General features: G+C 34.4%; 1 protein-coding gene across 5 annotated transcripts in view; it reads right to left on the reverse strand.

Annotated features, from left to right (window-relative positions):
* Positions 1-6,031: 6,031 nt before the first annotated feature.
* Positions 6,032-24,217, reverse strand: part of SCN9A (sodium voltage-gated channel alpha subunit 9) — a 155,862-nt gene continuing 137,676 nt past the window's right edge. For all 5 annotated transcript variants that reach the window (XM_058549173.1, XM_058549170.1, XM_058549171.1 and 2 more), the window contains 6 exons: positions 19,942-20,226; positions 18,814-18,867; positions 17,783-17,920; positions 12,011-12,115; positions 10,367-10,637; positions 6,032-8,143 (listed from right to left, as the gene is read on the reverse strand). In XM_058549173.1, coding sequence (XP_058405156.1) covers positions 6,951-8,143; positions 10,367-10,637; positions 12,011-12,115; positions 17,783-17,920; positions 18,814-18,867; positions 19,942-20,226 — 2,046 coding nt within the window. In that variant the 3' untranslated portion in view covers positions 6,032-6,950. The remainder of the gene's footprint in view (positions 8,144-10,366; positions 10,638-12,010; positions 12,116-17,782; positions 17,921-18,813; positions 18,868-19,941; positions 20,227-24,217) is intronic.

Raw genomic sequence — 24,217 nt, forward strand, 5'->3', positions numbered from 1 at the left:
CTCCCTCCCAGATCCCTTTCTGCCAATAACCCAGCTCTAAGTGGTATTCTGGCTGAAGTTTATAGGAGGCAGACCCATTTGTCTCTAAAATAAGTGGACTGTGTGTGATTCTTTAGAGATAAATATATCCTTTTTTTTAGTTGCAAGTGCCAGGGCCAAATTAGGTGACTCTAAACTAGTTATCAATCTTTGTTCTGAGTTTAGGGTCGAAATGAGATGGTTAAAGTAAGATGAATATATAAAAGGAAATAAATTAGGCAGGAAAATGAAGCATGGAGGAATTCTTTTCCCACTTCTGTTTCTCCCAATCCTCTCTTATCAAAGCTGATTCTATTGAGAGCATGAACTAGAACCAATATATCAAGATGTGCTGAGTTGTTTAGGGAGATTAGAAGGGAATTCTATCTTTACTATTTTCTTAAAAAGAATCAAAATGAGATTTTGACATTCAGAAGTTTGGTAGTTGTGAGCTTCACAGGATTTTTTTAAGAAAAAAAGATATTTTCTATGGAGTTTTGATATTTATTTCTCATCCATAAAATTTTATTACAAAATTGGTTCTTAATTTCCAATATTAAGAATAATATTAATGACAATGATAGCTTCAACCAGAAGCACAAATTTTTATTTTAACTGTAAATTTTAATCTTTGTTTCATTAAATCTTTGGCCTAAACTGCCAAAGCAAAACAACTATTTTGAAAGTTTTTTTTTTTTCTTAAATCACTCATTTATAGTAGCGAGAAGTAAAATAACTATTAGGAATAAAAAGTTAGCTCCTGAGTGATTTTTCTCTTGCAAAACAGCTTATAAATTATTAAAATGAATGACTAGAGTGAATATATCTCAAGTTACAAAAATTTGCAGTAAAAAACGTGCACGACCTCATCACTACTTTTAAGTGATAACCAAAAATTATGAAGTTTTTGAGAGTGGTGCACCCTGGTACTGTCATTCTAAGTATCATAAAATAAAATAGTATATAACATAGGTAATATAACAAGTAGTAAAACATAATCTAATACATGTAGCATATACACAATTTACAATGTATGATAAAATCAATAAAATATTGCTCTGATATTTATAATCACTTATGTGCCATCATTTTTGCCCCCTCTTCAAATAAAAGTGCCTCGAGGGAAGGGATTTGTCTGTGTCTTCAGTGTCTGAAACAGGGACTGGCATGTGAAGGTGCTCAGTAGATATTTATTGGATGAATGAATTACTAATACATGAATGACGTTTAGTTCTCTTTGAACATACATTGAATTTCGCTAAGTTTGACTCCCTAGAGATTAATCAGCAGTCAGACAACCTTTAAATTCATGGATTTGTTTTTATAGGCTGAGGTGGAAGCGGAGGCGTCGGCAGTTCTGAAACTCTGTGGAAAGACCAAAAGTAGACGACCTTTTGGGAATGTTGGAAAACTCCACTTTCCTGTAGTCTCAATTTATCAGGAGTCTTTCTCAGACCTTGTCTTTGAACTGCATTCTTTCCCTCAATATATTAAAGAATTTTTCTTTAGTAGTTCTTGTTTAAATTTTGCTAGGGGCCTAGTGTAGTTAAAATCAATTCTGTTTAAAATTCCCTAAGGTTAAGAAGTCTCGATACGTTCTGACTGAGTTGAAATATTCCCTTTGGAGCCACCTGCTAGTTTAGTATGTAGCCTTTTCAGACTGGCTTCTTTCACTTAGTCAAATGGTTTGTCTTTGCTTTTCATCGTTCTGATTGGTTCATCAAGACATTACAAGCTGTTGCTAGTCACCTAGTGGAAGTTAACTAAATAGAAGACACTTTGTCTTCTACAAAATAAAATCAAAACTGGGATATGTCAGCAAATAATACATCTGGAAAAGAAATAATTTTAGCTCAATTCTACTAGGTTTTCAAAATTGTTAACAAGCTCTGAATCTTTTCTATATACCTATTGTCCTGGTTTTATCTATTATTTTTTTGCATTTCAATTGTTTATGAAAAATATATTAAATGAGAGTCAAGCTAAAGACATTACAGACATGATACATATGATACAGACATTACACATGCCTCCTAAATCTCTTAAAACTGGCTTTTTCTTGGACAGATCAATTGCTGATGTAGGTATCTAGTTAGATGACTCTTAGAATAATAGGGGGTTAAATGTGGCATGTTGCTCTATTGCTTGCTTATAGCTATCAATTATTCATGTTTCTCTTCCTGTGTGCATCAAATGCTGTTGCAGCAAAGCTCCCTTCTGCTCTAACCAGTATACAATTTTTCTCTCCCTTGAGAGAGATTACCATGTACTTTGCAGTTCAATTTTCTTGGGTTGTGGTATAGTGTTGTCTATAGCAAGGAAGAATTGAACTTTTTTGCTGTCGGAACTCCGTATGATTGTCAATCAGCTATGTTGAGATGGATGATGGTACTGTTTAGTGACTATAATTTTATTTCTCAGAGTGACTATCACAACTGCCAGTACAGAGATCCCTAGGAACATTTTATACCTTTTTACATGTCATTATATTAACACACAAGGTTAAAATAATGGCCCAGCGCAGCAGCAATTATTTTTAATATCTTATTTAAAGACCAATAACAGGACTGGATGCTCACAGCTAAAATAAAATAGAGGTTTGGGTTTACTATTTAGCTAAATATGGGAATTACTGCCTCCAATTTTTTTCTTGGAATAAGCTGAACCTTTGTAAATATGTGTGTTCTCTCATTTTAGCATGTTGTTTGAACTCACAAATCTAAAAAATAGCTCAATTTTGAAATATTTTGGTGTATATGTCTCATCACTGAATGTTCTCTACATAACCAAAGGATGCATGAGACTCTTTTGGGTACTATATTTACACTTATTCTTAACAAATAGAAGAAACATCATCATTATTTAAGATTTATGGAGAATGCATTGTGCTCCTATGTGATGGAGAGGTAGCCTATACTTTTATACTAAAAGTATAAAAGCCTCTTATACTTTTAGTGGCAAATTGGCTGCCACACTAACCACTACTGCTAATATAAAGTCTTGATTCTGTGTTGTCAGGCTTGTTCTAATCGCTTCATATGGATTTTCTCTTTCTACCTTTATGGCCATATTGCAAAGTAGTACTGTTATCCTCATTTTACAGATGAGAAAGCTGAGGCACATAGGTTAAATAATGTATTCAGGAAACTCTAAGAGTCATGGCTTAACTGGTATCCAAATACAGTTCTGACCTAGAACCCAAGCCCTTAGCATTATGTACGCTATACTACCTCTCAATGCTATTACACAAAAAGATACATACTGTCATTGTGCAGCTTAACGTTTGTATATTTTCTCTTCTTGTCTCAATTTTCTCCTTCTGCACAAACTCTGTTGTGGATTTCAACGAATTACTTTGGAACTCTATATTCTTTATCCCCATCTTTCTCATCCTGGAAGACTTCTTATGGAGGACATTTGAAGCTTTCCTTCTTTCAATTTAAAAAAATAAATCTATCAGTAGCTGCAACTTATTTAGGGATGCACTGAATGTATTTCCTTAAAAGTTTTTCTCACGGAAACAGAAAATACATGCAAACATGATTTTATTTTTTGATGATTTTTATTTTTAGATTCTATTACAATGTGTAAGTCTCAAGTATAACTACAATATAATTTATGACAAACTCAAACATTTGAGCATTCACAGATGTATGAAATTTGTAAAGAATTCTATGTAAACAGCATTATTATATTCATGGCTATTCATTTATTTTTATGAAGCAATTCTTGATTGTTTTCCTCAAGAACATAACATAATAAACCACAGATATTAAAAAGAATTGGTGGCCTCTATACATAGGTCCTAAATCCAGGCCAGTTACTTGGCCATTCTAATTTAGCTGGCCCTCCTTTCATTATTTCCATTAACGTTTCTCTGTAATTGCTATTTAGAACTGCTTTATTTACATATGCATTTTATCTTAACTCTTTTTAATAAATCTATCAAAATTCTATAAAATCATGCTGAACATTTTGGGTTGAGGTTTTCAATAATCAGCATTGTTGAGCATCAACAATCACAAACAGCCCCAAATCACTTACATCTTTTGCAAACTATGTAGCAATCAAAAAGATAAAATGGGATTCTCCCACTTTTATCCAAATGGTATGTATGGATTTGTGCTCAAATTTGTTCACTTCCATTTTATTCTAACTTAAATTTTACAGTTTAACTGCTATTCTATATCATTGGGTGAAATGAGCTCAGTGATTATGTAATTTAAAGTGTTAGTATGACAAGGCCTTCTGGAGGATGGTATCTCATATTCAGTACCAAACAGTAACCTACACAAAAAAAGAAGTCTAATTTTCCTTCAAGCTTACAATGTACTAAATGAGTGCTTAGTTTTTAATTGATAAAAAGTCACAACTAGACATTCCTGGGAAAACATATATACACAAAACCTGTGTTATATTGAAAAACATTATTGTTCAGCATGGAATACGTTCAGCATGAAGTAGAAGGAAGAGTGACTTCATAATTCTTTCTTTTTTTGAAATGCTAAGAAGAAATCGTGTTGAGGAGCCAGTTGCCAATATTTTTTTTTACATAGAAATCAGGCAATGTAAAAACATTAATAGTAAATCACACATAACTTGCCCACTTTTCACACTATATTACATAAATATGCAATGCTCAGTTATATGGATTTAAAATAATGAGGATAGACTGAATTCAAATTTAAGGTGATATTTATTTCTTAATTTAACGTATTAAAAAATCTTACAAATGTAATATATTTTATATGGTTCCCTAATTAAATTGTCAAAACCTATTTTCAAGACTTAGCAGGTATGCAATGCAATGGTCTACATAGTCTAGGAAAACACTGCGTGGTATCTTTCATATTAAACAAAAAAGAGGCTCAAATAACCTAAGATGAATGACTGAACATAGGCATAAAGAATCTTTGGCCCTAGATTTAATTTCATAAGTATCTTAAGACAAACATCTAGAAGTGATCATCTCCTTCATGAATGTTGTAAAATACTTCACAATTTTAAAATGTTCTAGATAGGAAGTTCTGTGGAAATGTCTCTTATTTGTTTTTGTCTGTCTGCCTTATAACTGTGCTTCTTAGTCTCTATCTCTCATTCTTTACTTGTATAGGTATATTTCTTCATCTATTATTGGTATGTTTAAATTTCCTTTATTTTTAACTAGCCAGAACAACAAAAAAATATGTTTTAAGTACTTATTATAGAAATATAATTTCTGTCCTTTTAATTTAAAAAAGCAAATGAGTGAAATATGTTCTATATATTTGCTTTGAAAACTCGCACAAAATTTTCTAAATAAAACTACTTTCTACTTCTGTAACTCAACTTTTGCCTCTGCATGAACAACTTGATAGAAGAAAGATCTCATACTACTGGGATAACCTCATGAAAAAATGCATCATGGCCATTTCTTTTCAAGCCAGTATTAACAAGGATTTTTTAAAACTAGATTTATAAACCTTGGTAGGAGGACAACAGCTAAAGCAAAATGAACATGAGATTGGTAAACTATAAGCTCAGGGTCCTTTATTGATTGATACATAATATACCTCATAGTCACTGAATTTGAAGGGCAAATGACAGCCTCCCCATTTTATAGATGAAAGACTAGAGGTCCTAAAGGGTTACTAGTACAAATTAGGATAGTAGATTAGTGACAAGAAAGCAAGTGGCAAGAATCCCAGTTCAATGCTCTTTCATTCATACTAAACACAAGTCTGTGTTGAAAGCCTGCCATAAATTATGACTTAAAATTTTGCCATACACATTTAGGATGGTATGGAGGTGATGCAGTCAATACTGTGCCCAAGTCATTATCTGCTCAATCATGTACCATGGTATCAAATAGCTATCTGTACATCAGGAAGTACTTCATTGAAGGGAAATATCAACTTTGTTTAGTGCTAAAGAATGACTAAACAATACTGCATGAGGAAGCAGAAAATTGTGACAAAAGAGATTAAGAGTTGGGTCATTATTGTATTTTGGGGTATTTGGGGTATTATGGTATTTTGGGGTAGCACAGTTAAGTGTAGGTTTTATAAATAATAGTGAATAAAGCTTCCTTCAGTTGCTTCTTTTTTCAATTATCTTAATTATATTTTCTTTTGAGGAATGTGATATGTACTTAAAATAATTTTCATGTTCTATGGTTATTGCATGAACAAAGAAGGATATAAAAAAAGGCAGGGTATGAAGCACAATACTCTAAAACTAAGTCTTATTCTGGTTGGTATATGAGTCAAGACAAATGAAAAGTATTTGTTGAAATGAACAGCCTACATACATTTTTAATCCCATGGCATTTTATAGGCACGTATAAATTGGTTCTGATGCAATATAGAATAAATTTAAGCACCTCAAAACATAGAATGACTTCTGTACATGGATAAAAGAGTCTTGCACCCTAATAACAAGATGCTTTAACTAAACATTCATTACTAATGTCCATTCCTTCTATCAGGGCATTTCATCCCAAAGCCAAGACAAAATACTTTTGTAGATATTCAAATGACAGATATTTGTGTGTGTGTGTGTGTGTGTGTGTGTGTGTGTGTGTGTGTGCATGTGTGTGTTTGCATGGGAAATATGAATGTTTACAATCCTGTGAAAAGATGACATGGCAGATGACAAGGCAGATTTTCTACATGGTCTTCTGATTTATTAAAAGCAAATAACATTAAATCACCTTTGTTTGCCATAATCAATAATCCGTATGGAGTTACTCTTAGAGTTCAAGTCACTTTTACCATTGCAAAAATAGCCATCTGCTAATGCTGCCCACCTACCTTAGGAAATCAGAGCTAGCGACTACACTGACTTTGAGAAGTTTTTGACAAAAAGTTTTGGCATAAACCTCCTTAAAAGAGTCTTATTAACACAAATATATCACCTTCACAGGCTGTAAACAGTATATCAAAAACAAAGCTCTATTTTTTGCTTTCCTTGCCATCTTTCTCTTTGTCTTCCTTTTCTGTTTTGTCTTTTTCATATTTCTCTTTGTCTGGCTTTGTTACACTATCATATGAAGGTGGAGAGATTGTGGATGGGGTTGCATCTGTTTTTCCTGGACTTGAGTTCTCATTAACATTATCAGAAACCATATCTTTTTTACTGGGCAAGTCATCATCTCTGTCTCCATCTTTTATGTATATGCTTGATATATTTTTGACATTTTGCCGTAAGCGGTAACGTCTGTAAGCACGCTGAATGACAGTAGCAGACACATCCTCTTGTTTTCGTTTTAGTGTAGATGTGATGGGTTCATAGGACACTTTTGAAGGATTTGCAGACATGAACCTTTCTTCCATCTGCGAACGAAGAGAGTCCATCTCTCCACTTTCACCTAAAACACGTTTTGTAAAAGCAAATAAGATGTCAAGACAATGGATCCGGTCCCCACTGACCATGGGCAGATCCATGGCAATGAGCTGGACTTTGTTTGGTTTTGCTATGAGAAGAGGAGGATCCAGGGCAGCTGCAAAATCAGAGAGTTTGCTATATTCTATAAACTGGGTCGCATCTGGATCAAACTTCTCCCAAACCTCATAGAACATCTCAAAATCATCCTCACTCAGGGGCTCAGTACTTTCTTCAGTAGCAACACTGAAGTTCTCCAGGATGACAGCGATGTACATGTTCACCACAACAAGAAAAGATATGATGATGTAACTGACAAAATAGAATATCCCAACAGATGGGCTACCACAGTCTCCTTCAACTGAACTTCCAGGATGAACTTTTTTTGGGTCACAATCAGGTGGTGCACTGTTGAGAATAGGTGCTAGCAATCCATCCCAGCCAGCAGAGGTGGTAATTTGGAACAGGCAGATCATGCTGTTGCCAAAGGTTTCAAAGTTAAACATGTCATTAATACCAGCTTCCTTTTTAACATAGGCAAAGTTGGACATTCCAAAGATGGCATAGATGAACATGACCAGGAAGAGCAGGAGGCCGATGTTAAACAACGCAGGAAGGGACATCATCAGAGCAAAGAGCAGCGTGCGGATCCCCTTAGCCCCTTTGATCAGACGTAGGATTCGGCCAATCCTGGCAAGACGGATCACTCGGAACAGGGTTGGGGACACAAAATACTTTTCTATCAAATCAGCTAGAAACATACCTGGTGAGGAGGGAAGGAATAAAAAGGAATTATTTAAATATCCATGCTACAGAAAATCAAGACTCTAAATAGTTTTATCTGCCATTTTTATCTCATGATTTCAGGACTGTCATTTTATATTGAAAGCAATTTCATAGCAATCAAAGGATTGAGAAATCTCAAAGAAAATGATTAGAATTACCATGGTGACATTTTCCCTCCTTTACTGTTTGTGGCCCTTATTTTTTTTCCTCCACAATAATTTTTTAAATTATAAGGGTAATACCTTATACTCGTAGAAAATTCAAGCAATACAGTAAAATGCTAAAATGCTAAAAAGGAACTATAAATCACCTGAACTATCACCAGCCATAACTATTGTTAATAATTTGTTGAGTTGTCTTTCAACCTTTTGTTTTTTCTGGTGGTGGTGGTGGTGAGTTTTCCTCCATAGAATATTTTGATATTTATGTAGTCATATCTATAATTTTTTCTTCATAGACACAAGTTTGTGTCATGAATAGAAAGGACTATTCAAGTTCATGGTTATAAATCTATTTCTACTAGAATCCAATTTTTTACACTTTAATCCTTGACTCATATGATCTTTTTATTGAGTAAATTAATAATTCTCTATATATTGAATTTTAATTTTGAATTATCTATTCGAATCCATTAAGCTTTTTTTAATCAGTTTTACATTGTCAATGTTATTATAGTTTTAATATCTAGCAATATGTCACCCCTCTAATTTTCCTTCTAGGTGAATTTTAGAATCATTTAGACTTACATTGCCAATTTATTACTACTACCACACAAAAATACTTATTGATATTCTCATTGAGATTACACTGAATTTATTGATTAATTTATAAAAAATGGTCATGATTATAGTGAAAGCCTTCTTATCCAAGTACAAGATAAGCCTTTCAATTATTTAAGCCTTCTTTTAGTTTTCTTCACAGAAGTCTTATACATTTCTTATTAAAGTTGTTAGTAGATATTTTAATTTATTTCTAAAGCAATTGTGAATGAGCTTTTTCTTTAAGACTACTTTCTAATTTTTTGTCCACATATAAAACAATGATTAATGCTGGTACATATAATTGAAAATTTGTATCGTATGAACTCTAACTGAATCAACTTTTTTAGTTGACTCTCTTCAATTTTTAAAGAATGCCATAATATGATGTGAAGATAAAGATAATTTGCTTCATTGTTTAAACATATGTACTTTGTTTTCTTATTAATTGCATAGCCAACACTATTACAAAAGAGGTGATAGAGGGACACTCTTTTCTTCTTTCTAACTTAATGGGAATGCTTCCATTATTATGCTTGTTGTTAGTGTGAGATTCCTACCTAAATTTTAATTTGTTTCCTTATATCTTAATTTTAATGTCACCTCTGGTGATAATATTCTTTTTTCAAAAATTGATTTTGAATGTTTATTCTAAGCTATGTGGTACTCAGTATTGTGGTCCTAAGTTATGTGACCTTTAACCTTCCTGGGCCTGCCTGTTTCATGGTCTGCAAGTTGCATGTGTATTAAATGATCTCTACAATTTCTTCCTGTCTAAAATTTATAATTCTAAAAATAAATGCAATCCTAAAACATTGGGCAAGGCACGTACAGATAATGAAAAAATAAGGGAGTAGCAAAACAGCTATGGTAATGAAACAGGAGGAAGTATAAAATCATGTGCTGTGACTCACAGACATGACTGAGGTTAGTTGCGAAATGGCCGCATTTTATAGACTTGCCAAGTATGAAGGAGTAAGAAACGAAGATGGCATTTCTTGAGACCTTAACTTCACTTTGAATTCAGGCAGAATTTTCTCAAAGAGTCACTGATGTTCTGGCTATTGATATTATCATTAATCAAGGGACAGTTCTCATATGTGCTAAAAAAGGAAGTGATTTCAGATTCTGCATTGGTCTTCTAAGACATACCTACATATAGACACAGTTGCTACCTTTGTGAAGGTAATCTTGGAAGTCAAGTATCAAGGAGTATTATGAGCTTCCAACAAATAGAAAACTTGTGGCTTTGAGGCCTGTAGCACAAACCCAGAAATTCTGACACAGAGGTTTTTGTTTTGTTTAGTTTTGTTTTTAAGGTTTCTTCATTCTTTCATTTCACTTACTCAGAAGCAAGTTTACATTCAAGAATTCAGAAGCTTCTCTGAACATGTGTGTTTAGTTTGATTCAAAATTAAAAACTGATTAATAAATGGTCTTACCTACAATGGAGAGAATCACAACCACAAAATCAAAAATGTTCCATCCGACAGTGAAGTAGTAGTGTCTGAGGGAGATCAGTTTCAGCACACATTCTCCAGTGAAAAGGATAATAAAAACCACATTTATCCAATATAAAACATCAATCATGTATTTACTTTGTCCCTCTTTTTCTACCATCATGGTTACCATGTTGAGGCAGATAAGAACCATGATGGAGATATCAAAAACTTGGTTTGTTACTAGGTCAAATATACATCCTTGGAATTTGTTCTGCAAAGAAACAAGAATAATACGGAATGTAGAGTAAATTTTACAAGTAGCATCCACTAATCATTACATTAGTAAAAAATTTTTAAAAAGGCATGTCTTAAAAACTTGCATAAATTAGCCCTGGTCATAGGTTCTTGCTTTCTACAAGAAATATTATTAATAGATTAAATCTAGGTCAGAGTAAATGAAAACTTTTTGTTGTTGTAGCCTTTCAGTATATCAAACCAGTCTTCAGTTAGCCTTGTATACTAACATTTGCTTTTAAGCTTATCCACCCTAGTATGTTATATATGAACTGCCACGATCATGAGGTAATTTTTTGCTAAGAAAACCTCAGCCTCACTGCTTGAGGTATTCCAAGGTAACAAAACAGCATCTCTAAATTTCTACTTTGTCTTATTATTTTAACTGTGTTGCTTTTTCTTGTACTGATATTACTGCTAAAATATCAGAGACCTATATTTTCCTATCTCTTCTATGTAGAGCATATGTATTTCTATGCATATCAACACTTACATATCACCTTTCTTGTCAATCTCACTATTAGTATTATGCTTTTCAGGAAACACATTTCAAAATCCCTTTAATAGTTGTATAGGCAAGTTTAAAGTATTGTCTTAAGATCAAGTAGAGTACTCAAAATATTAAATACCAGGGTTTTAAATCCATAGATTATGATTCAGTAGATCTGGTTGAGACCTGGCACTGTTTCTATTTAAAAAGTGCTGAGTGATTTTCATGTAGCTAGCTAGATAATCGGGTATCCATCTTTAGGATGCTATGTCTTTAGCCATGACTCTTTGGTAAGGTGTGTTATGTTGAATATACACTGAAATACATTTAAAATGTTTTTTCGATTGTTAGAGTAATACACACTATTCTTTGACTGCTAAGCCTCACTATTTCTGTCGGAGCCTATTCTGGTCTTTGACCACACAGTAGGATAAAGTTTAGATTCATGACCAGTCCAATTGCTTCTCTTGCTATTTGTTGTAATATCAAAGATCTACACTCCACTGAGAGTTAGCAATTACTACATTATAAAATCATCATTTACATGAACAAATTTCAATCAAAAACACATTTTATTTTGATTCTCTACAGGCCATTGGACTAATAATAAGTTGTGTGCTAACATAAAAGTAAAAGCATATATAAATATTTTTCATTTTTATAGAAAAATAAAAAATAAGAAGGAATATTAAGAACTGTGATAATGTTCAAAATACATATATTCAGTTTTATAAGGACTTTTATTCAAAATATTAGCATTCATGTTTAAAAAATGGTTGTACATTAAAGATGAATTAAAAATAATTTGAAAATTTACATGCTAAATATATATATATATATATATATTTTTTTTTTTTTACCCCTGGCCGAGGTATTGGCTTTTGTGGTTTCTTAGATCCCAGCTTTTTCATTGCATTATAATATTTCTTCTGTTCTTCTGTCATAAAGATGTCTTGGCCTCCAAGGTAAAGAAATCAAAAATAAATCTAGTTAAAACCAGAATCATTGTCTAGATCTTTCCTCAGATCATCATGACAGGTTATAAATGTATTAATATAGAAATGAAATGCATTTTATTATGTGCAATGTAGCTATAAATAAAACCTATCTTAAAGTATTACCTATGTGTAGCCACATGACTCTCCATACATAATGTAGTGTATGTATATAAAATATATGCATTACATACAATAATGATTGGCTCAATTTTCTTTTGGTGGTAACCTGTGTTATTTTAAACTATGTGCTGGTATCTCATTTTATCTGCTACTCCTCTCACCAGGCATTTTATTGCTAAACACCAAATATATTAGGAAGGATTATAAGAAATAGAAGTAGTGAATATGTTTTTTGGTGATGTGACTAATATTTAAGGACCCTTATTAAGAGTAAGGGCCGAAAACAGTAGCAAAAATGGTGTTAGTTTTATATTCATTTGTATTCATTTTACAATATCATATTCCTTTAGCAGAGAAAAAGAATACACAATAAATAACACAAATATCCGTGTGTGTGTGTGTGTGTGTGTGTATTTCAAGAAACTCTTTAGCTACCTCTTTATTCCAAACAAAGAAATTTCAACATAAACCCTTTATCAGGTGTCAGTACTATGCATAACAGAATTCTAGGTATTGAGGAAATTACCAATAATCCAGGGTCCCTGATGTGAAGCACTTTCTAATTGAATACACAACCTTTAAGATTCAACATTAAAAAAATCTAACATCTAAATGAAGTTTTTATCTTTTCCACACTGTAAAAGCCTAAATCTCACAAAGGGAGCCTAGAAGCTTTTCCTGTTCTTTTAGAGTCTGCTGATTTCTTAAAATTAACTGTAATTCTTACAGATTCATGCATATTCTACGTTGATCTGTAATATCAACTTCTTAGTTATGGCATAAATTAGTATAATCCATGTAATTAGGAATTTATTTTGGGGAATTTATAGTTCTGAAATCCTCACTATAGGGTCCTGGAGTTAAAAACAATCTGGTTATGGTTTCCTTTAGTTTTCCCGGATTAGTTAATATTCAGCTTCCTGTTATACTGCATTTTTTTGTTTATCAGATACCTCATAATAACCAGACTCCTCTTTTCATCTTAGAGTGTTTTAATTCACCTTTCCTCTAGTTGATATGCAGTCTTTTTGTAATTTTGATACTCATCTGATCTATTGATGGTAGGCATGAGAGAGAGCCTTCATGCCAATGTCAAGAGCAGATCCTTTACTGCTTACTGATGGGGGCTGAATATCAAGAACATGTCAAGAATCTGCCAGAAGAAGCTAAGAAAACCCTGGGGAGAGAACTCTGAATTAGAGGTAAAAATCAAAGCAGCAGATTTTGTCTTCCCTTGATGATACCCTGGTTGTCAACATAATGAAGAGTGGAATGAAACTAAGAGGAGACTACAAAATGCTCCAATAGAGAAACTTGCGTTGTTGTTTTGTTCTGTTTTTCTATAGCTTATATAGACCTTGTACAAAATGCATCCCTTTAAAAGGTAGATGAGAATCAGGCTGGACTTTTTCTATGTGACACTCTATGTCAAGGCTGTATTACACAGCAGTTAAGACTTTAGTTCTGGTGTCAGATCATCTTCATTCAAATCTCTGTTGTCCTTGGGCAAGATTCTTAATGTCTTTAAGGATAAGTCATCTCATCATTACAGGAGTAACTACCTCATTGGTTTTTTGTGGGGATCAACTGAGATAATGCATTCAAAACACACAGCATAATGCCAGATACACAAGCCCTCAATAATTGTTAGTTACTATTACTGTTGTTGTTATTAACCTTCATAATAAGGTTAGTTACTGAAAGGGGTTGCTTTCCTTAGAATTTACTCCTATGTATCCAGGTCTGTACTAGGCACTTGTGTAAATGTATTACATACTTTTCCCTTTTATAACTTGTGTTCTAATTTTTAGAAATGTTTTTTGATGAACTATTAAAACCCAATTATCACATGAACTTATTAAAGATGAAAACAGTACATAAAAGGATGATGGATAGCTGGAAAAACTAATAAAGTGGAGTTGATTATTTGAAAGAGATATGGGTAGTTGATAGAGCCATCCTCTGAGATCAAAGTACTGAAGTTAAAAGTCTTAAGACGCAAGACTGCATTGTGGAAAGAATATGAGCTTTGAAGCGAAACAGATCTTTGGATCCTGACTGCCAGTGGACCTGTTACTTGATTTGAAACAAGTTACTTATCCTCACTAGGCACCAGTGTATACATTTGTATAAAGATGTCACTTTCATTAGTTTGTTCTATGGATTAGATGAACTCATATATACAAAGTTCGAGCAGTAGGTGAATTGAAGTGTCGATCCTGTCTTCTTTCCATATCTTATTATAGTGGAAAGAAACCCTAAACCATTCAGAAAAGGGCAGAAAATAAAAGGTGTGCTTAAATTGCAAAAGAAATACTGGAAGTATGGTATGGTAAGGGATAGTGGTAGTTGTCAGTGTGTCTAAATTAGTAACTTTTGCTTGACAGTAATGGTAATGGTCTCCACCCATCCCATCTTCCTGCAGTGGCAATTCTTGTTGTAAGAATAACATTTAAGAGCAAGGAGATTAAAGCAATTAGGGCTGTGGCTGTCCTGTACATGGTCATACGGATTTTTGAAGATACATGTTTAATTTATCCTATGTAGGGAATGCTGGGGAGTCATATGTGTGTGCTCATATGTCATGTATACACATATATAATGACTAAAGTGGAAAAAATAATTAAATAGAAAATTAGAGTACACTTTATAAAACTATTTGCAATATTAATTGTTAATTATTAAAGAATATCTGCCTAAAGGCATGAATATATATGATAATGTTAGCTAAGTTTGACTCTCACATATAAAATATAAGAATGGAACATGGAACTTAAAAAAAAAATCTTTGAAAAATAAACACCTGTATTTGGAAATGTAAGCATAAATAACATTTAACATTTACTAAATTTTTTACCACTTGCGAATATCAATCATGCACAATAATGACATTTCATTGCATGTATATCCTTCTTTTCTTTGATGCTAATCCAGTATCTGAAATCACTTCCTCTTGGAATTCTACCCCTCATCCTTCAAAGGTCTTTTTTCAAAGGAAAAAAGGTGTTGGAAAAAAGGCTGTAACTGAGTTACAGCCACAGTACCTCAGTCAACTTTGGCAAGAAAATTGAGACTTCGACGCTTTATTCTCTTGCAAATCACAAACAATAGTGTAGACTCTACCCCCTAAAATCTCTTAAATGAAATATCCCTTATTCTCAATTGCTTCAAACGACTTATCTGGAGACTTAAGTGTGGTCCAGGTGGCAGGTAAAGCAGGGTCTAACCTAGTTTTTGGTCGCTTTCCAATCATTCTATGCATCATTACTAGATTCACTTTTTATTAAAACTGAGTTTTCATAGTCCCTGGAAAAAGAGACTCTGGAGTTAGATCTATGATGAAGCTACTTCCTGGCTGTCAGACCATGTGCAAGTAACATAACCTTTTTGAGAGGTGAAGTGGGGATACTATGCCTTTTAGATTTTTTGTAAAACTTGACTAAGATTACACATGTGAAGTACTTTATATAAGATCAGACAAACCATGAAGTCTTAATAAATGCCAATGTCTTGCTTATACAGTAGTCACCCCTTATCCAGGGGCACATGTTCTAAGACCCCAGTGGATGTCTGAAACCATAGATAGTACTGAACGCTATATATATACTATGTTTTTTCCTATACATACATATTTATGATAAAGTTTAATTTATAAATTAGTCACAGTAAGATATTAACAATAATTAATAATAATAAAATAGAACAATTGTAATAATATACTACAATAAAAGTTATGTGAATGTGGTCTCTCTCTCAAAATATCTTATTGTACTGTACTCACCCTTCTTGTGATGATGTGAGATGATACAATGCCTACATGATGAGATGAAGTGAGGTGAATTACCTAGGCATGGTGATGTAGCGTTATTTTTGGACCAAGGTTGACTGCGGGTAACAAACCATGGAAAGCAAAACCACACATAAGGGGGGGACTACTGTATATTCTTCCTTGCTCAAAATACCTCAACGATATATCAGCTCCTATTGAAAAATATCTAATATGGCTTTTCAGATCTGCTCTCAAGCAAGTCAAGTCCTCATCTTTTACTATTTTTCTTCTCAAAACTCCAACTCAAATCTCCATCCCAACTGGATGGATGGCTATTCCCCCTGGATTGTTGCCTCCTTTATCAGCACTATGCATTTGCTCACACATTTCTCTGCCTCTCCATGTGGATTAGCCATCCTTTTGCCTCCCAGTTGCTACATGTCTTCTAACTCATCTTCCAAGTCCTGCTCTGTTGTCACATACATCACAGACCTTTCCATAGCTGTATCTATTTTTCCTGTGACTGTCCATTTACATTTCTTTTGTTGTTTTTGTTAATTTTTCTTATTGCATTTATCACTATCTCAATTAGAGTGTTTAGGGAAATAGCAGGGTAGAGGGCCTAAAAAATGTACAAAGTCCATGGGATCAACTACCGACTCTACCAAAACTCTGTCACTTATTATATGTATGATCTTGGGTAAATCACTTTACCTCTCTGAGCCTGTCTTCATTTATAAGATAAAGTCTATAGTAATAATACTTTTTATGGTTGATGTTATGGGTTTAATTGTGTCCCCTAAAAAAAGATATGTTGAAGTCTAACCTCTAGTACCTCAGAATGACCTTATTTGGAAATATTGTCATTGCAGATGTAGCTAAATTAAAGTGAGGTCATACTGGAGTAGGGTGGGCCCTCAAGCCAGTATGACTGATGTCCTTATAAGAAGAGGAGACAGACACACAGAGAGAGAACACCATGTGACCATGGAGGCAGAGACTGAAGTTATGCTGCCATAAGCCAAGTTATGCTTGAGCAACCAGAGGCTGTAAGATGCAAGGAAGGATCCTCCCCTAGAGGCTCTGAAGAGAGCATTGCCCTGCCAACACCATGATTTTGGACTTCTAGCCTCCATAACTATGAGAAAACAAACATCTGTTGTTTGAAGCCACCCAGTTTGTGGTATTTGGTTACAGCAGCCCTAAGAAACTAATACATTTGACGTGAGAGTTAATGAAACTGAAATCTCAAGGGAGTGCCTCACTTGCCATGTTCAACAAATCTTAATTTCCATTACATGTCTCATTTCTTTTGCTATAATATAAACTCCTTGAGCTCAGGAACCATAGTTTATGTTGTTCTCCCTGAAGCACCGGCTCAATACATACAACACAGAACAGTGACTCAGAACCAAATGAAGTAACTATTTATGAAATGTGTTTTGAATAAATAATTAGTACATTATTTTTTCTTAATTATTCAGTCCTTTAAAGGGAACATTGAAAAAACCTGAATAGTTGCCACATTGCTTAAAAATAGTTATAACTTAGGAGATCATTATTTTACTGTGTAGAGATGAATGACATTAAGCATAGCTATAATTGTATACTGGCAAATTATTTGAAAACTGAAAGTTCTAATGAAGCTAATTATTAATTGATATCAAATTAAATTTCACAGTATATTTTTGGGAAAATAATTGTTCATATGTTTTAGTGCAATGAAAAAAACTTAAAATACTTATCTTCTTTTTCTGTTGGTTGAAATTATCGATGATAACACCAATGAACAAGTTCAAAGTGAAGAATGACCCAAAGATGATAAAGATGACAAAATAAATATACATGTAGAGGCTGTATTCATATATGGGCTGCTTGTCTACCTATAAAATTAACCAAAGTTAGCAGTATGTTGACAATAACATTCATCATTTTCTTTTTCACGTGGTTTGACAAGGTAATCCAAACAGGGCTATCCTGGGTGAACTTGGCTTTTCAGAAGCCATAGCATTATTGAGGCTCAGCATAATCACTCTTAAAAATTTATTCAACATTAAATAAATATTTATTCATGCTTACTGTGTACATGAACATAATGTTCAAATGACTACAAAGGGCTTAACCATATGTAGTATTTGTTTTCAGACTGGTAGGACAATTTAGTAGCTAAAGGATCTAAACTATGTTTTTTATTTCCAAAAAAACCTGTAAAACAGATGATAATACATTTACATAAATATTGCTGATTTTTTTTTCATTTGATTATAAAAATGTCTTCATTGGATTTAACTTTCTTAGTGTGGAACTTATTTCACATAAACTCTTCTATGGCACTTTAAAATATAAAAACAATAAAAACCATGAATAAAATATGTTATTTCATTTTTATTTTGATAAACTTATATTTACTGAGAGCTTGTGTTGCTACTCCGTGCTAAGTGCTCTGCTTGTGTCTTCTTATTGCATCCTGAGAACAATCCCATGAGGGAGGCATTGAATTATTTTCCTTTTTACAGTCAACAAATAGACTCAGAGAGGTAAAGCAATTTTCTCAAAGTCAGTTGCAGAGCTTGTATAAGATGTTAGAGCCAGAATTTGAGTCCAGCTTTGTCTCCAAATGCTGCACATGTAATCACTAGACTACTATTGGGTGGAAGGTCTTCGTTTTGTGTGTACACACCAAGGGCTGCTTGGAGCTACTGTTTGAAAACAGCCAAACTAAACCAAGGAGCTTTTAAAAATTGTAGAGTTTAGTGTTATGTTGACCAATACTTACATTAACAGAATCAACGGCTGCATACATAATATTCATCCATCCCTTAAATGTTGCCTGTAAACATAACATTTATAGAATCTGAATGTGAAGCTCATACTCTAAAATAGCCATACATGAGTTTAGCCCATTTAATGTTGCAACATTTATTAAATAATATCAAATCACTAAGTTTTACTGTACTTCAAAATATCAGTTTAATATAAAGATGATATGTCAAGAACAAAAGAACAGTCCCAAGTCACCTTCCGAAACTTAGTCCTAGCTAATTATTTCCAGGTTGTTATAATTCCTGCAGAGCCAGCCCTGGCGGTCTAGCGGTTAAGATTTGGTGCTCTCACCACTGAGGCCTGGGTTCATTTGCCAGTCAGGGAACCACATCACCCGTCTGTCGGTTGAAATAATGTGGTGGCTGCGTGTTGCTGTCATGCTGAAAGCTATGCTACTGGTATTTCAAATAGCAGCAGGGCCACCCATGGTGGACAGGTTTCAGGGGAGCTTCCAGACTAAGACAGACTAGGAAGAAGGACCTGGTCACCTACTTCTGAAAAAATTCGCCGTGAAAACCCTGTGAATAGCAGTGGAGCATTGTCTGATATAGCACCAGAAGGTGAGAGGATGGTGCAAAAAGACTGGGCAGGGTTCCACTCTGCTGTACACGGGGTCATAAGGAGTCAGAATCAACTCGAGGGCAATAACAACAAACAATTCCTGCAAATTTGCACGTGAACTTTTTTTTTCCAGAAATAGAGGAGAATTTCATGAATAAGGCAGGAAACAATTTTTCTCCATTTCTTAAGGATTCTCTGTGCTAGTGGGAAGTCCCTCTTATTCCCATGTAACGGAAAACTGGTAGTCTAAAAAATGACTATTCATTTTTGGATTAATATTCGGAGAGTGCAATGGTGAAGGCCAAATAACACCAAAAAGTCAATTATGGATTAATAACTCGCAAGGGCAAGAGAACTTGTGCTTCTTAACTCATGCATATAGGCACATATTCTAAAAAAGACCAAGTCTCTTTTTAAAGTCACAAAGTAATTTCTGGTTAATAGATTATTTAAAGAATGACTTATACACTTCATCCAGTGTCCACTAAAACATCAAGCATTCATGAAAGAGGTCACTTACAACTTGAAGCAGAGACAGGTAACCAAGTCCAACATTATCAAAGTTCACCTTCAGGTTTTGCCATCGCACATTTTGACTAACATTCATCAGTGCAAAACAGTCGGAACGATTTTGAACTTGACTTCTTGTAGAAATCCGTGACCCCTCTGTGGTGTTAACACACTCATAGAACTTGCCAGCAAACAAATTTACTCCCATGATGCTAAATATTAGCCAGAATATGAGACACACAAGTAGCACATTCATGATGGAAGGAATTGCACCAATGAGTGCATTCACAACCACCTAGTATTCAAAAGAAAGAAAAGAATAATTAGGATTAGTAAAAATGGGCAACATTACTGAAACACAATGCAAAATTCAAGAAATTAGAAAAGCCACCCTTAAATGCTTAAGACATCAAATCAACCAACAAACATGTATTAATTGAATGCCTATTCTATGCTCAGCAGTATGCCAAGCAAGACAAAATGAGACAGGAGCCCTGTGATCAACGAGCTAACAAAAATAGATGATGAACACACAGTGAAACTGTTACCAACAATACAAAACAAAATAACTAAGATTATATGACAGATTAAATAAATAAAAAATAAATAAAAATAATAAACCAAAAACCTGATATATGTAAGGTGAAGTCGTAAAATCTGCATACTCTAGAAAAGAAAGAAATTTGTAAATATAAATGACAAAAAAAACAAGCAAAATGTACATATAAAGGTTCATAGCCCTAGAATTACCGGTGCTAAAATTCTCCCATATAGAGAAAACTACTGGTGAGTTAAACTAGAGTTAGGACTGGGAGTCTTTTAGTGGTATGAACACCTTAGATGTAACTGATTCTGCTAGTTGTGTGATATGTGAATTCAGTTAAGACCTTGGGACCTCTGTTTCCTCATCTGCACAATGAGAGCAATCTTTTCAAATTTATTGTTCTAATTATAAAAATACAGTATATTTATATATATATAAATATAGATAGTACTGTTCTCAGTTAAAACAAAGATGAAGTTTATCTTTAACATTTCCATTATTTCTGCTTTTCAGCATTTTCCACTGCTATGGATCACCAGTGCCTCTTGCCACTGTAATTTTCCTGCATGGTGACTACTGTAGCATTTATCACTCTCCAGATTTTCATAATTATTCCATCTTTCAAAACCTACTTGTCTTCTTACACTTCAGCTCTGGTCCATATTTGAGAGCAAATGTGTTAAATACTAATCTGTTAAGTAAGAGCATTGTGCCCCCTCATTTTTGTAATATATCAAGCAGGCTCTTAAGACATTTCTATATGGTGGAACATTAAGGATCTCTGACTACCTTTGAGATTGTCTAGAGCAGGGGCTGGCAAACATTTTCATAAATACTTTTGGGCTTTGAGGGCTATATGATCTCTGTCGCAACTATTCAATTCTGCCACTGTAGCAATAGATCATACATAAACAAACTGGCGTGGCTGAGATCCAATAAAACCCTTTACAAAACAGGCAGCCAGCCTGCGCGCTTTGGTTTGTTGACCCCTGGTCCAGAGCAACAGTTATTACCCAGGGATCCACGGACCTGTAGAGGTTCCATGCAGGCATGAAATTATATGAAAAACATTATGGGTATGATTTCCTGATGGAGAGATGAGATTTCATGAGATTCTTACAGTGTACATGACACTAAAAGGGTTAGGAAGAACAGGATTAGTGAATAAAGTTCAAAGTGGTCAACTCTTGTTCAAGCCTACTTTTTCATCCTCATTTCTGCTCACCTCCCCATGATGCTTATTGCCTAGGCCCGCTGATCCTTCTGGTCATGCTCAAAAACGCCTTGCACACTCAACTCTGTGCTTCTCTCTACCATGTAGCATCTCTGCCTGAAATGCCTACCTGCCTGTGATTTAGGGCCCACTCTTTTGTCATGGGTCTAGAGTTACCTCCTTGTGAAGCCTTCCCAGACTTCCCCAGGCAGCCAGTCCCACCTCTACGTTCCTGTAGGGCTGTGTGCTTACTATTTTATAGCAGATGTCACAGAATAACTACTGTTCCACTCTCTGTCTCTCCATGACCGTAGTCCCTACTCGGTCTTAGGGGACTGGGGTCTATTCACCATTGTACTCTTTTTATAGCACAGGAGCTGACACGTAGTTGGTGTTTTAAATGTTTGCTGAAAGAATGTGAGCAGTGATTGGTCTCAAGGGAGATGGGTACATATTGCTCCAATGAGAAGCCATTTGGGAAAGTCAATAATCTCAAGAGCCTCAAGACTCAAAGGAAGCTAACTACAAAATGCCTCAAATCACTACTTCATTTATTCTTCAAAACCAACCCTGCAGTGTAAAGAAACATCTCCTTTAAAAAAAAAATGCAACACAAATGTTTGCTTTTATTACATAACTCTATTTGAGAACGTAGTGAAAGCTTCCCCACCCACTCACCCAAGCAACCAAACCCGATCCTTGATCCTTGTCAGTGTCTGTGTTAATCCCCAAATATTGATATTTAAAAATTACTCCTTGCTTAGCATTGCCCTGCTCCAAACTCCTCTTTTAAAAATGTACAGCTCACCCTCCAGTACCTTCCCCCTAAAGGATAGCCCCTTAAGTGCCTAGGATTTCAGTGTGAAAGAGTTTTTCAGATCCTTTCCTCTCTGATTATGGCCAGGAGGAAACCACAGGATATCTGGGAGTGAGGAGGGAAGCATCTCCTTTTTGCACGGTTAATAAATGTAACTAAATAGATATATTTGCCCCTCAAGTATATTAAAACATTCTCCTGCATCCAATTCACCTGTATTATAGATAAAGAACAAAGAGCAAACAGGGTAAATAATGGGCTGGCTTAACCACTGAGGAAGTAGTTTTGTAGGGAAAAGTATATTCTTTATTCATGAAAATGCAGTATATGGTCTGCTCGAGCTCAGGGATCAGTCATAAGTTCTGGATAGACTGTAACATTCCAAGTTAATGTCAATGAATTCCAATACCATCTTTCTGTATAAAATGTAACTTTTTAATTCTTATGTGATAAAAACTACTTGAATTTTACTCATGAAAATTTTTTTTTGTATAATCATGATCTCTCATAGACATGAGAGCCATTATGCACAGGATACTTTAAGCAGTAGTCATAATTAGGTTAGTAGGGATAGTAATGAAGAGTCTGCTAGACTAAAAGATCTCTAATATCCACCTGAGGCTTTAGATTTCTGAGCCCCATCCCAGACTTTATGATTCAGTAGGTCTTGGGTGGGGTCTGGGAATTTGCATTTCTAATAAATTCTCAGATGATGCTGATAGCTGGTCAGTAGACCACACTTAGAGAAGCATTGAGCTAGACTAATCTGCTTGTTAAATTGTTCAGAGACTACAGGTAGAGAGGCAGTCAGAGAAATAAATAAGTAAAATACAGTATAAGAAGGATTTTATGTGTCTGAATACAGAGGAAGGATGCCCAATTCTGCCTGGCGGTGGACAGACAAGGCAGATTTAAATTGAGGCTTAAAAGATGGGTAGGTGTTTGTCTGCTATATTGATGAGTTAGGGTTGAGACAGGGCAGGGAGAAGCATTTTTGGCCAAGAGAACAATGGAGGCATGAGAAAGCAGGTATAAATCTGGAGAAGAAGAAATTTGAGGAGAGTAGCAACAACGGAGGATATGGGCTAATTAGAGAAAATAAGGTCACTGTCCTCCATGTATTTTATAAACAAGTTGCTGGTTTAATATAGCCCTTAAAGCTAGGTTGCTGGTGGTAATTATTTATCTCACCTTGTTTGTCTTTGCAAAATGAATCACTTTTCAGGTACTATGCAGCCTAGTGAAAATTAAGTAAGTTCTCAGAGCTTTGGCTTTCTCCAATATAATTTGGGGACAATTCCACTTTCATTGAAACATTTATTTTAAGGATGAAATTAAAAGCAATGGCTGATGCTACTTCACTTCCCTGTCTTTTCTTATGCCCCCTATCCAGGGTCATTCCTTAAAAAATATTATTTTAACACCTGATCAAGGCAAGTCCTTGATGACTTGTATATGAGAGATGTTGTCAGCACTAATAGTGTTCCCTTCACTTTAATTTCCTAGCACAGGGAAGATTTTCATTTAAGAAGGGAAAAGTAATGTATTTGGATCACTGTCTAACAATATTATATAAAAGAGGCATTACTGGAATTGATTTACTCTTTGTTAAACAACATGCACTGAAATACTGTGTGTATATGCACATGTATACACACTTATATACATAAGCAGTCCAATATATGTGTACATGTATGTATATGTACATGTGT

The sequence above is a fragment of the Diceros bicornis genome, chromosome 10 (genome assembly GCF_020826845.1).
Source record: "Diceros bicornis minor isolate mBicDic1 chromosome 10, mDicBic1.mat.cur, whole genome shotgun sequence".
Taxonomy (NCBI): Eukaryota; Metazoa; Chordata; class Mammalia; order Perissodactyla; family Rhinocerotidae; genus Diceros; species Diceros bicornis.